The sequence below is a fragment of the Blennius ocellaris genome (genome assembly GCF_963422515.1).
Source record: "Blennius ocellaris genome assembly, contig: SCAFFOLD_247, whole genome shotgun sequence".
NCBI classification, from domain to species: domain Eukaryota; kingdom Metazoa; phylum Chordata; class Actinopteri; order Blenniiformes; family Blenniidae; genus Blennius; species Blennius ocellaris.
The window spans coordinates 2072-15000 of NW_027662059.1; the positions used below are offsets into that span (position 1 = coordinate 2072).

The following is a 12929-nucleotide window of genomic DNA, read 5'->3' on the forward strand; positions in this document are numbered from 1 at the left end:
CCGACCGGAGACGTGACGACTCCGGAGACGTGACGACTCCGACCGGAGACGTGACGACTCCGACACGGAGTCGTCACGTCTCCGGTCACCGGTCAGAGTTGTCAGCCGGAGTCGTCACGTCTCCTTGAAATTAGTTCTTAACATTTCTCAGTAAAACAAATCCAACATGGAGCTTCTGACTGTTTCATACCAACTTCCTTTCTGAGTCCAGAGAGTCCAGGACCCTCGTCAGGACCCTCGTCAGGACCCTCGTCAGGACCCTCGTCTGGACCCTCGTCTGGACCCTCGTCTGGAAAGCTGCTGAAGCCGTAAAGGTCCTGGAAGATCCGTACGTCACTTCCTACATCAAGTCTGGGTTTAAAGACAAAACACAAAAAGAGGCTGTTTGTTTTCAGTCAGACTGTTTTCTTGGTAAATTGTTTTACTGAACGGAGGAGAACCGTCCCCCTGGTACTCCAAGGCTTTAGGTCTACTGTGACCAATGACATGAACCCCCCCCCCTCCCCCTGCAGGATGATTGACAGCCGCTCCTCCTGAACCCAGAATGCCAGTGGTGCCAGTGGGCGGGGCTTCTTCCTCCCTCCCCCCCCCCCACATGGTTCCCGTGGCGCTGACCTGCTCCTGGCTGCTGCTGGTCCTTCACGCTGCCTTGGGCCAGAAACCCGCCAAGCTGCCTCTGATTGGCCGGAAGCCGTTCGTGGCGGCCTGGAACGCCCCGCTGGACATGTGCGCCATCAAGTACAACGTGACGACCGACCTGGGCCGGCTGTTCCACCTGCACGGCAGCCCCCGCGCCGACTGGACGGGCCAGAACGTCACCATCTTCTACGCCAACCGGCTGGGCTACTACCCCCACTACACGCCGCAGGGCGACGCCGTGCACGGCGGCGTGCCGCAGAACGCCAGCCTGGACCGCCACCTGCTGAAAGCCCGGCGGGACATCGAGCACTTCATCCCGGCCGAGGACTTCCGGGGCCTCGCCGTCATCGACTGGGAGTTCTGGCGGCCGCAGTGGAGCCGCAACTGGCACAAGAAGGACGTTTACCGCCGCGCGTCGCGGGAGCTGACGGCCGCGGCGTACGTCAACGTGACGGCGGCGCAGGTGGAGGAGCTGGCGCGGCGGCGCTTCGAGAAGAGCGCCAGGGCCTTCATGCAGACGACGGTCCAGCTGGGGGCGCGGCTCCGCCCCCACGCCCTGTGGGGCTTCTACCTCTACCCCGACTGCCACAACTACAACCTGCAGGAGCACAACTACACCGGCTGCTGCCCCCTGCTGGAGGCCGCGAGGAACGACGAGCTGCAGTGGCTGTGGAACAGCAGCTCGGCGCTCTTCCCCTCCGTGGCCATCAGGAGGCGCCACACCAACAGCCTCAGCAACCTGCACTTCTCCCAGCACCGCGTCCGCGAGGCGCTGCGCGTCGCCGCGCGGACCTACAGGCCCTACGAGCTGCCCACCTACGTCTACCTGCGGCTGGGCTACCGGGACCAGGCCATGGCCTTCCTTACCAACGTAAGGCTGCTGCTGCTCCTCCTCCTGCTGCTGCTGCTCTGCTGCTCCTGCTGCTCCTCCTCCTCCTGCTGCTGCTGCTGCTGCTCTGCTGCTCCTGCTGCTCCTCCTCCTCCTGCTTCTCCTCCTCCTCCTCCTCCTGCTGCTGCTGCTGCTGCTGCTCCTCCTCCTCCTGCTGCTCCTCCTCCTCCTGCTGCTCCTCCTCTTCCTCCTCCTGCTGCTCCTCCTCCTCCTCTTCCTGCTGCTCCTCCTCCTGCTGCTCTTCCTCCTCTTCCTCCTCCTCCTCCTGCTGCTGCTCCTCTCCTCTTCCTCCTCCTCCTGCTGCTCCTCCTCCTCCTCTTCCTGCTGCTCCTCCTCCTCTTCCTCCTCCTCCTCCTCTTCCTGCTGCTCGTCCTCCTGCTGCTCCTCCTCCTCTTCCTCCTCTTCCTGCTGCTCGTCCTCCTGCTGCTGCTCCTCCTCCTCCTCCTCCTCTTCCTCCTCCTCCTCCTCCTCTTCCTCCTCTTCCTCCTCCTCCTGTAAATATCAGAATTGTTTCTATGACACATGATCAAAGCAAACTAAATGTTTGTAGCTCGTCAACTTTCAGAAGACGAGTTTTCTTCATCCAGACAAGAATCATGTTTTTTGGCTCCAGACAAATATTATTTGGTGTAAAAGTGTAAAAAGCCCAGAGGAAGAGAAGTGAACGTTCTACCAGCTGCTAGCAGGGCCAGCGCTCCCCCTGGTGGCCGAGGCTGCTACTGCAGCAGCTACTTCTAATGAGTTGTCTTTTCAAATGACACCTTATAATGTGTGTGTGTGTGTGTGTGTGTGTGTGTGTGTGTGTGTGTGTGTGTGTGTGTGTGTGTGTGTGTGTGTGTGTGTGTGTGTGTGTGTGTGTGTGTGTGTGTGTGTGTGTGTGTGTGTGTGTGTGTGTGTGTTGCAGAAAGACTTGATCCACACCATCGGGGAGAGCGCCGCTCTGGGAGCAGCAGGATTCGTTATCTGGGGGGATTTGAACTTGACCTCATCCAGGGTACGACCCCCCCCCCCCCCCACCCCCCCTCATGACACTACTACTAATACTACTAGTAAGGTCCCTGCAGTGTGTAACGCCTTGCCTGTCCCTGCAGTTCAACTGCAGCAAGGTGAGGTGGTTCCTGCAGCAGCGTCTGGGCCGCTACATCACCAACGTGACGCGTGCGGCCGAGGCGTGCAGCGACGCGCTGTGTCAGGGGAACGGCCGCTGCGTCCGCCGGGACCCCCGCGCCCGCCACTACCTGCACCTGAGTGCCGCCAGCTACCGCATCCAGCCCGCCGGGGGGGGCGAGGGGGGGGGGGGGCTTCACCGTCAGCGGCTGGCACTCGCAGCACGAGCTGCGGCTGCTCCGCGGGCGCTTCCGCTGCCACTGCTACGAGGGCCACGGGGGCCCCGCCTGCCACAGCCTCAACATCCTGACGGAGGACGGGGGGCCCTGGGGGGGCCGGCGGGACCACGAGCAGGACCGGAGGAGGGCGGAGTGGGAGGACGAGCAGGGAGAGCCGCTGGAGGGGGAGCCGAGCACCGGGGCCGCCGCCGGCCCCCAGCTGAGGCTGCTGGCCCTCAACTTCCTGTTCCTGACGGCGGGCCTCTGGTGGGAACATCTGGACTTCCTGTTACTGACGGTGGTCCTCTGATGGGAACATCTGGACTTCCTGTTACTGACGGCGGTCCTCTGATGGGAACATCTGGACTTCCTGTTCCTGACGGCGGTCCTCTGATGGGAACATCTGGACTTCCTGTTACTGACGGTGGTCCTCTGGTGGGAACATCTGGACTTCCTGTTACTGACGGTGGTCCTCTGGTGGGAACATCTGGACTTCCTGTTCCTGACGGCGGTCCTCTGGTGGGAACATCTGGACTTCCTGTTACCGACGGCGGTCCTCTGATGGGAACATCTGGACTTCCTGTTCCTGACGGCGGTCCTCTGATGGGAACATCTGGACTTCCTGTTACTGACGGTGGTCCTCTGGTGGGAACATCTGGACTTCCTGTTACTGACGGTGGTCCTCTGGTGGGAACATCTGGACTTCCTGTTCCTGACGGCGGTCCTCTGGTGGGAACATCTGGACTTCCTGTTACCGACGGCTGTCCTCTGATGGGAACATCTGGACTTCCTGTTACCGACGGCGGTCCTCTGGTGGGAACATCTGGACTTCCTGTTGCTGATGGCGGTCCTCTGGTGGGAACATCTGGACTTCCTGTTACTGACGGTGGTCCTCTGATGGGAACATCTGGACTTCCTGTTACTGACGGCGGTCCTCTGGTGGGAACATCTGGACTTCCTGTTACTGACGGTGGTCCTCTGGTGGGAACATCTGGACTTCCTGTTCCTGACGGCGGTCCTCTGGTGGGAACATCTGGACTTCCTGTTACCGACGGCTGTCCTCTGATGGGAACATCTGGACTTCCTGTTACTGACGGTGGTCCTCTGGTGGGAACATCTGGACTTCCTGTTCCTGACGGCGGTCCTCAGGTGGGAACATCTGGACTTCCTGTTACCGACGGCTGTCCTCTGATGGGAACATCTGGACTTCCTGTTACCGACGGCGGTCCTCTGGTGGGAACATCTGGACTTCCTGTTGCTGATGGCGGTCCTCTGGTGGGAACATCTGGACTTCCTGTTACTGACGGTGGTCCTCTGATGGGAACATCTGGACTTCCTGTTACTGACGGTGGTCCTCTGGTGGGAACATCTGGACTTCCTGTTACTGACGGTGGTCCTCTGGTGGGAACATCTGGACTTCCTGTTCCTGACGGCGGTCCTCTGGTGGGAACATCTGGACTTCCTGTTCCTGACGGCGGTCCTCTGGTGGGAACATCTGGACTTCCTGTTACTGACGGCGGTCCTCTGATGGGAACATCTGGACTTCCTGTTACTGACGGCGGTCCTCTGATGGGAACATCTGGACTTCCTGTTACTGACGGTGGTCCTCTGATGGGAACATCTGGACTTCCTGTTACTGACAGTGGTCCTCTGATGGGAACATCTGGACTTCCTGTTCCTGACGGTGGTCCTCTGATGGGAACATCTGGACTTCCTGTTACTGACGGCGGTCCTCTGGTGGGAACATCTGGACTTCCTGTTACTGACGGTGGTCCTCTGATGGGAACATCTGGACTTCCTGTTACTGACAGTGGTCCTCTGATGGGAACATCTGGACTTCCTGTTCCTGACGGTGGTCCTCTGGTGGGAACATCTGGACTTCCTGTTACTGACGGCGGTCCTCTGATGGGAACATCTGGACTTCCTGCTACTGATGGCGGTCCTCTGGTGGGAACATCTGGACTTCCTGTTACTGACGGTGGTCCTCTGGTGGGAACATCTGGACTTCCTGTTCCTGACGGCGGTCCTCTGATGGGAACATCTGGACTTCCTGTTCCTGACGGCGGTCCTCTGGTGGGAACATCTGGACTTCCTGCTACTGACGGTGGTCCTCTGATGGGAACATCTGGACTTCCTGTTACTGACGGTGGTCCTCTGGTGGGAACATCTGGACTTCCTGTTACTGACGGCGGTCCTCTGATGGGAACATCTGGACTTCCTGTTACTGACGGCGGTCCTCTGGTGGGAACATCTGGACTTCCTGTTACTGACGGCGGTCCTCTGGTGGGAACATCTGGACTTCCTGTTACTGACGGCGGTCCTCTGGTGGGAACATCTGGACTTCCTGTTACTGACGGCGGTCCTCTGGTGGGAACATCTGGACTTCCTGTTACTGACGGCGGTCCTCTGGTGGGAACATCTGGACTTCCTGTTACTGACGGCGGTCCTATGATGGGAACATCTGGACTTCCTGTTACTGACGGTGGTCCTCTGGTGGGAACATCGGGACTTCCTGTTACTGACGGCGGTCCTCTGGTGGGAACATCTGGACTTCCTGTTACTGACGGTGGTCCTCTGGTGGGAACATCTGGACTTCCTGTTACTGACGGTGGTCCTCTGGTGGGAACATCTGGACTTCCTGTTACTGACGGCGGTCCTCTGGTGGGAACATCTGGACTTCCTGCTACTGATGGCGGTCCTCTGGTGGGAACATCTGGACTTCCTGTTACTGACGGCGGTCCTCTGGTGGGAACATCTGGACTTCCTGTTACTGACGGCGGTCCTCTGGTGGGAACATCTGGACTTCCTGTTACTGACGGTGGTCCTCTGGTGGGAACATCTGGACTTCCTGTTACTGACGGCGGTCCTCTGGTGGGAACATCTGGACTTCCTGTTTCTGACGGCGGTCCTCTGGTGGGAACATCTGGACTTCCTGTTACTGACGGCGGTCCTCTGGTGGGAACATCTGGACTTCCTGTTACTGACGGCGGTCCTCTGATGGGAACATCTGGACTTCCTGTTACTGACGGCGGTCCTCTGGTGGGAACATCTGGACTTCCTGTTACGTCATGGACCCAGTCTAGTTTCAGTGATGTCATCAGGTCTGAGTGGGTTTGGTTCCCGGACAGCGACCAGAGCTGGACGTCCTCTGATTGGTTGGTTCTCTTGACCGGCGCTGTGCAGAAACAACAACGTCACATTACTTGAAGATGAGTTTGAATGTTGCTTCTGAAGTCCTGTCGTCTGTTTCTTCTCTTCCCGTGACGAGGACGAGTCTCCAGTCTTCTGATACGAGGACTGTTGGACATGTCTTCATCCAAAGATATTTTAATGTCAGGAAAATATCTTCCCCCTGAAGACTCTCTGCTCTGGAATGCAGCCGCTCTCACTGCTGTGGGACGCTTCAAACAGGAAACTGAATGTTTGTATTGTTTCTATGTTTTATTTTGTAATCCACATCAGCAACAAGCACTATGCAACAAATGTTCCTTGAATGTAAATGCACTGCTAATAAAGACTTTCCCTACGTTCACAATCCGTTGCTTCTTGTTTTAGTAACATGATTTTCTAGATTAAACCAGCCTGAGCAGCTCTATCTAGACAGTAACATGATTTTCTAGATTAAACCAGCCTGAGCAGCTCTATCTAGACAGTAACATGATTTTCTAGACAATAACATGATTTTCTAGATCAAACCAGCCTGAGCAGCTCTATCTAGACAGTAACATGATTTTCTAGATTAAACCAGCCTGAGCAGCTCTATCTAGACAGTAACATGATTTTCTAGACAATAACATGATTTTCTAGATCAAACCAGCCTGAGCAGCTCTATCTAGACAGTAACACGATTTTCTATATCAAACCAACCTGAGCAGCTCTATCTAGACAGTAACATGATTTTCTAGATTAAACCAACCTGAGCAGCTCTATCTAGACAGTAACATGATTTTCTAGATCAAACCAGCCTGAGCAGCTCTATCTAGACAGTAACATGATTGTCTAGATTAGACCAACCTGAGCAGCTCTATCTAGACAGTAACATGATTTTCTAGACAATAACATGATATTCTAGATCAAACCAGCCTGAGCAGCTCTATCTAGACAGTAACACGATTTTCTATATCAAACCAACCTGAGCAGCTCTATCTAGACAGTAACATGATTTTCTAGATTAAACCAACCTGAGCAGCTCTATCTAGACAGTAACATGATTTTCTAGATTAAAACAGCCTGAGCAGATCTATCTAGACAGTAACATGATTTTCTATATTAAACCAACCTGAGCAGCTCTATCTAGACAGTAACATGGTTTTCTATATTAAACCAACCTGACCAGCTCTATCTAGACAGTAACATGATTTTCTATATTAAACCAGCCTGAGCAGCTCTATCTAGACAGTAACATGATTTTCTATATTAAACCAACCTGAGCAGCTCTATCTAGACAGTAACATGATTTTCTAGATTGAACCAGCCTGAGCAGCTCTATCTAGACAGTAACATGATTTTCTAGATTGAACCAGCCTGAGCAGCTCTATCTAGACAGTAACATGATTTTCTAGATTAAAACAGCCTGAGCAGATCTATCTAGACAGTAACATGATTTTCTATATTAAACCAACCTGAGCAGCTCTATCTAGACAGTAACATGATTTTCTATATTAAACCAACCTGACCAGCTCTATCTAGACAGTAACATGATTTTCTAGATTGAACCAGCCTGAGCAGCTCTATCTAGACAGTAACATGATTTTCTAGATTGAACCAGCCTGAGCAGCTCTATCTAGACAGTAACATGATTTTCAAGCAGGAACATAAATGAACAACACCCCAGCAATAAGTAGAACAAGATAAGAGAAAAGTTTGTGTCCCGTTAGAAGAGGAAGCAGTGAAGGAGGAAGTGGCGGCAGATTACAGTCAGCAGTTTGTTTTTTGTTTTTTTATCCAACCGTGACTCATGAACATCTTGTAAACACCTCGTCTTCATCGTTTCCGCTAAAAAGGTCTCACACAAGCAGCTGAGACTTCAACCTGCAACCCTCTACTCATCAATCCTACAATCCTACAACCAATCAATCAATCAATCAATCAATCAATCAATCAATCAATCAATCAAATACTACATTTGACTAAACTGAACCAAACAACTGAATTTTAAACAACTACAAGATAAAAAGAAAAACAAGATAAAGAGAAAAACTGGACCGGAGGACAAACAGTCATGTGACAGTATTGATACGTATTGATTATTGGTTAGATTGAGACTCTGTGTGTTAATGAGGCGATTCATGAACATCTATTGATTCGGTTTCTGGACAGTTTGTTGTTCAGGCTGGATTTTTCAGACTTCAGCAGCTTTGACTTCATGTTGGAGCTGGAAAGTGTCGGTCAGATCTGGCAACCTTGGTGAACTCCCAGCAACTCCGGCTCTACTTTGTTTGATGGATTAAGATTAAGTGACGGGTCAAATAGGAGGAGGCGGCTTCTCTTTATCCACAAAACACACACTGTTATTATTATCAATGATTATTGATTACGGGGGATTGAGTCTTCCTGTTGTTATTGTCATGATTATTGTGCTAATTGCTAATGATATCATGAACAATAGCTTGATTAATTAATTAATTTTGGAAGGTTTGAAATCCCAAACCATTTGTTTTTCATGTTTTTTGTCCCAAGTACAAAATGCAATGTTTATCTGAACACAAACTTTTAGGCGAAATGAATTAGAGAAAGAAACGAAGGCGTTTGTTGTAACAACGTGAGTCTTGAGGACGTCAGGAGTCGTTGTGACATCGTCCCACACCGAGCTTCCTGCAGGACGTGAAACAGCAGAAGCAGGCGGCTCAGAGAGACGAGTGGTTCAGCAGCTGGTTCAGCAGCAGGTTCAGCAGCTGGTTCAGCAGCTGGTTCAGCAGCAGGTTCAGCAGCAGGTTCAGCAGCTGGTTCAGCAGCAGGTTCAGCAGCTGGTTCAGCAGCTGGTTCAGCAGCTGGTTCAGCAGCAGGTTCAGCAGCTGGTTCAGCAGCAGGTTCAGCAGCTGGTTCAGCAGCTGGTTCAACAGCTGGTTCAGCAGCAGGTTCAGCAGCTGGTTCAATAGCTGGTTCAACAGCTGGTTCAGCAGCAGGTTCAGCAGCTGGTTCAATAGCTGGTTCAACAGCTGGTTCAGCAGCAGGTTCAGCAGCTGGTTCAATAGCTGGTTCAACAGCTGGTTCAGCAGCAGGTTCAGCAGCTGGTTCAGCAGCTGGTTCAACAGCTGGTTCAACAGCTGGTTCAGCAGCAGGTTCAGCAGCTGGTTCAGCAGCAGGTTCAGCAGCAGGTTCAGCAGCAGGTTCAGCAGCAGGTTCAACAGCTGGTTCAACAGCAGGTAGGTCCTCGGCTTATTCACTTCGCTGTCCTGGTCATTCTAGTTTTCCAGTGTAGAACACTGCATCATCTGCAAAGTGCATTTCACTGTTTGTCCGGATGAAATTGAAGCGATTGTTGAATTTGATCAGACTGAATGTGAAGTTTGTGCTGCAGCGGAGGACGATTTCCTCTGAAGCGCCTCGCGGTGGTTCTTCACTTTCAATGATCCAGAATGAAAAGGTTGGAGCCTCAGAGGAGGAACGTCCAGCAGACTGATCCTCACCTGGTCTCACCTGGTCATCTGTCTAGAACAGTCTGAGGCCAGATTCATGAAGGACTTGATCTTCAGACCTGAACTCAACTTATTTGCTCCGTTTGGCGTTTTTTGCTCGGTTTGGCGTTATTTGCTCGGTTTGGCGTTATTTGCTCGGTTTGGCGTTATTTGCTCCGTTTGGCGTTATTTGCTCCGTTTGGCTTTATTTGCTCCGTTTGGCGTTATTTGCTCGGTTTGGCGTTATTTGCTCAGTTTGGCGTTATTTGCTCCGTTTGGCGTTATTTGCTCGGTTTGGCGTTATTTGCTCGGTTTGGCGTTATTTGCTCCGTTTGGCGTTATTTGCTCCGTTTGGCTTTATTTGCTCGGTTTGGCGTTATTTGCTCCGTTTGGCGTTTTTTGCTTGGTTTGGCGTTTTTTGCTCGGTTTGGCGTTATTTGCTCGGTTTGGCGTTATTTGCTCGGTTTGGCGTTATTTGCTCGGTTTGGCGTTATTTGCTCAGTTTGGCGTTATTTGCTGGGTTTGGCGTTATTTGCTCCGTTTGGCGTTTTTTGCTCGGTTTGGCGTTTTTTGCTCGGTTTGGCGTTTTTTGCTCGGTTTGGCGTTATTTGCTCGGTTTGGCGTTATTTGCTCGGTTTGGCGTTTTTTGCTCCGTTTGGCGTTTTTTGCTCCGTTTGGCGTTTTTTGCTCGGTTTGGCGTTTTTTGCTCCGTTTGGCGTTATTTGCTCCGTTTGGCGTTATTTGCTCGGTTTGGCGTTATTTGCTTGGTTTGGCGTTATTTGCTTGGTTTGGCGTTATTTGCTCCGTTTGGCGTTATTTGCTCAGTTTGGCGTTGTTTGCTCGGTTTGGCGTTATTTGCTCGGTTTGGCGTTATTTGCTCGGTTTGGCGTTATTTGCTCCGTTTGGCGTTATTTGCTCAGTTTGGCGTTATTTGCTGGGTTTGGCGTTATTTGCTCCGTTTGGCGTTTTTTGCTCGGTTTGGCGTTTTTTGCTCGGTTTGGCGTTATTTGCTCCGTTTGGCGTTATTTGCTCCGTTTGGCGTTATTTGCTCGGTTTGGCGTTATTTGCTCGGTTTGGCGTTATTTGCTCCGTTTGGCGTTATTTGCTCCGTTTGGCGTTATTTGCTCCGTTTGGCGTTTTTTGCTCCGTTTGGCGTTTTTTGCTCGGTTTGGCGTTATTTGCTCGGTTTGGCGTTATTTGCTGGGTTTGGCGTTATTTGCTCGGTTTGGCGTTATTTGCTGGGTTTGGCGTTATTTGCTCGGTTTGGCGTTATTTGCTCGGTTTGGCGTTATTTGCTCAGTTTGGCGTTATTTGCTGGGTTTGGCGTTATTTGCTCCGTTTGGCGTTTTTTGCTCGGTTTGGCGTTTTTTGCTCGGTTTGGCGTTTTTTGCTCGGTTTGGCGTTATTTGCTCGGTTTGGCGTTATTTGCTCGGTTTGGCGTTATTTGCTCGGTTTGGCGTTTTTTGCTCCGTTTGGCGTTTTTTGCTCCGTTTGGCGTTTTTTGCTCGGTTTGGCGTTTTTTGCTCCGTTTGGCGTTATTTGCTCCGTTTGGCGTTATTTGCTCGGTTTGGCGTTATTTGCTTGGTTTGGCGTTATTTGCTTGGTTTGGCGTTATTTGCTCCGTTTGGCGTTATTTGCTCAGTTTGGCGTTGTTTGCTTGGTTTGGCGTTATTTGCTCGGTTTGGCGTTATTTGCTCGGTTTGGCGTTATTTGCTCCGTTTGGCGTTATTTGCTCAGTTTGGCGTTATTTGCTGGGTTTGGCGTTATTTGCTCCGTTTGGCGTTTTTTGCTCGGTTTGGCGTTTTTTGCTCGGTTTGGCGTTATTTGCTCCGTTTGGCGTTATTTGCTCCGTTTGGCGTTATTTGCTCGGTTTGGCGTTATTTGCTCGGTTTGGCGTTATTTGCTCCGTTTGGCGTTATTTGCTCCGTTTGGCGTTATTTGCTCCGTTTGGCGTTTTTTGCTCCGTTTGGCGTTTTTTGCTCGGTTTGGCGTTATTTGCTCGGTTTGGCGTTATTTGCTGGGTTTGGCGTTATTTGCTCGGTTTGGCGTTATTTGCTGGGTTTGGCGTTTTTTGCTGGGTTTGGCGTTATTTGCTGGGTTTGGCGTTTTTTGCTGGGTTTGGCGTTTTTTGCTGGGTTTGGGGTTTTTTGCTGGGTTTGGCGTTATTTGCTTGGCTTGGCGTTATTTGCTTGGTTTGGCGTTATTTGCTCCGTTTGGCGTTTTTTGCTCAGTTTGGCGTTATTTGCTCCGTTTGGCGTTTTTTGCTCGGTTTGGCGTTATTTGCTCGGTTTGGCGTTATTTGCTGGGTTTGGCGTTTTTTGCTGGGTTTGGCGTTATTTGCTGGGTTTGGCGTTTTTTGCTGGGTTTGGCGTTTTTTGCTGGGTTTGGCGTTATTTGCTCCGTTTGGCGTTATTTGCTTGGTTTGGCGTTATTTGCTTGGTTTGGCGTTATTTGCTTGGTTTGGCGTTATTTGCTCCGTTTGGCGTTTTTTGCTAGGTTTGGCGTTATTTGCTCGGTTTGGCGTTATTTGCTGGGTTTGGCGTTTTTTGCTGGGTTTGGCGTTATTTGCTGGGTTTGGCGTTTTTTGCTGGGTTTGGCGTTATTTGCTCGGTTTGGCGTTTTTTGCTCGGTTTGGCGTTATTTGCTGGGTTTGGTGTTATTTGCTCCGTTTGGCGTTGTTTGCTTGGTTTGGCGTTATTTGCTCCGTTTGGCGTTGTTTGCTTGGTTTGGCGTTATTTGCTCGGTTTGGCGTTATTTGCTGGGTTTGGCGTTATTTGCTGGGTTTGGCGTTATTTGCTTGGCTTGGCGTTATTTGCTTGGTTTGGCGTTATTTGCTCCGTTTGGCGTTGTTTGCTTGGTTTGGCGTTATTTGCTCGGTTTGGCGTTATTTGCTGGGTTTGGCGTTATTTGCTCGGTTTGGCGTTGTTTGCTTGGTTTGGCGTTATTTGCTCCGTTTGGCGTTATTTGCTCCGTTTGGCGTTGTTTGCTTGGTTTGGCGTTATTTGCTCCGTTTGGCGTTATTTGCTCCGTTTGGCGTTGTTTGCTTGGTTTGGCGTTATTTGCTCCGTTTGGCGTTATTTGCTCCGTTTGGCGTTGTTTGCTTGGTTTGGCGTTATTTGCTCCGTTTGGCGTTATTTGCTGGGTTTGGCGTTATTTGCTCGGTTTGGCGTTATTTGCTGGGTTTGGCGTTATTTGCTGGGTTTGGCGTTATTTGCTGGGTTTGGCGTTATTTGCTCCGTTTGGCGTTATTTGCTCCGTTTGGCGTTGTTTGCTTGGTTTGGCGTTATTTGCTCCGTTTGGCGTTATTTGCTCCGTTTGGCGTTGTTTGCTTGGTTTGGCGTTATTTGCTCCGTTTGGCGTTATTTGCTCCGTTTGGCGTTGTTTGCTTGGTTTGGCGTTATTTGCTCCGTTTGGCGTTATTTGCTGGGTTTGGCGTTATTTGCTGGGTTTGGCGTTATT

The 12929-nt window shown here is 51.2% G+C and overlaps 1 protein-coding gene across 1 annotated transcript in view; it reads left to right on the forward strand.

Moving 5' to 3' along the window:
• The first annotated feature begins 208 nt into the window (after positions 1-208).
• hyal4 (hyaluronidase 4) overlaps positions 209-12929 on the forward strand; it is a 16500-nt gene continuing 3779 nt past the window's right edge. The window contains 5 exon segments of the mRNA XM_080521839.1: positions 209-328; positions 513-1510; positions 2433-2522; positions 2620-2817; positions 2819-3151. Of these exon segments, the coding sequence (XP_080377965.1) occupies positions 545-1510; positions 2433-2522; positions 2620-2817; positions 2819-3151 (1587 nt within the window). The 5' untranslated portion in view covers positions 209-328; positions 513-544.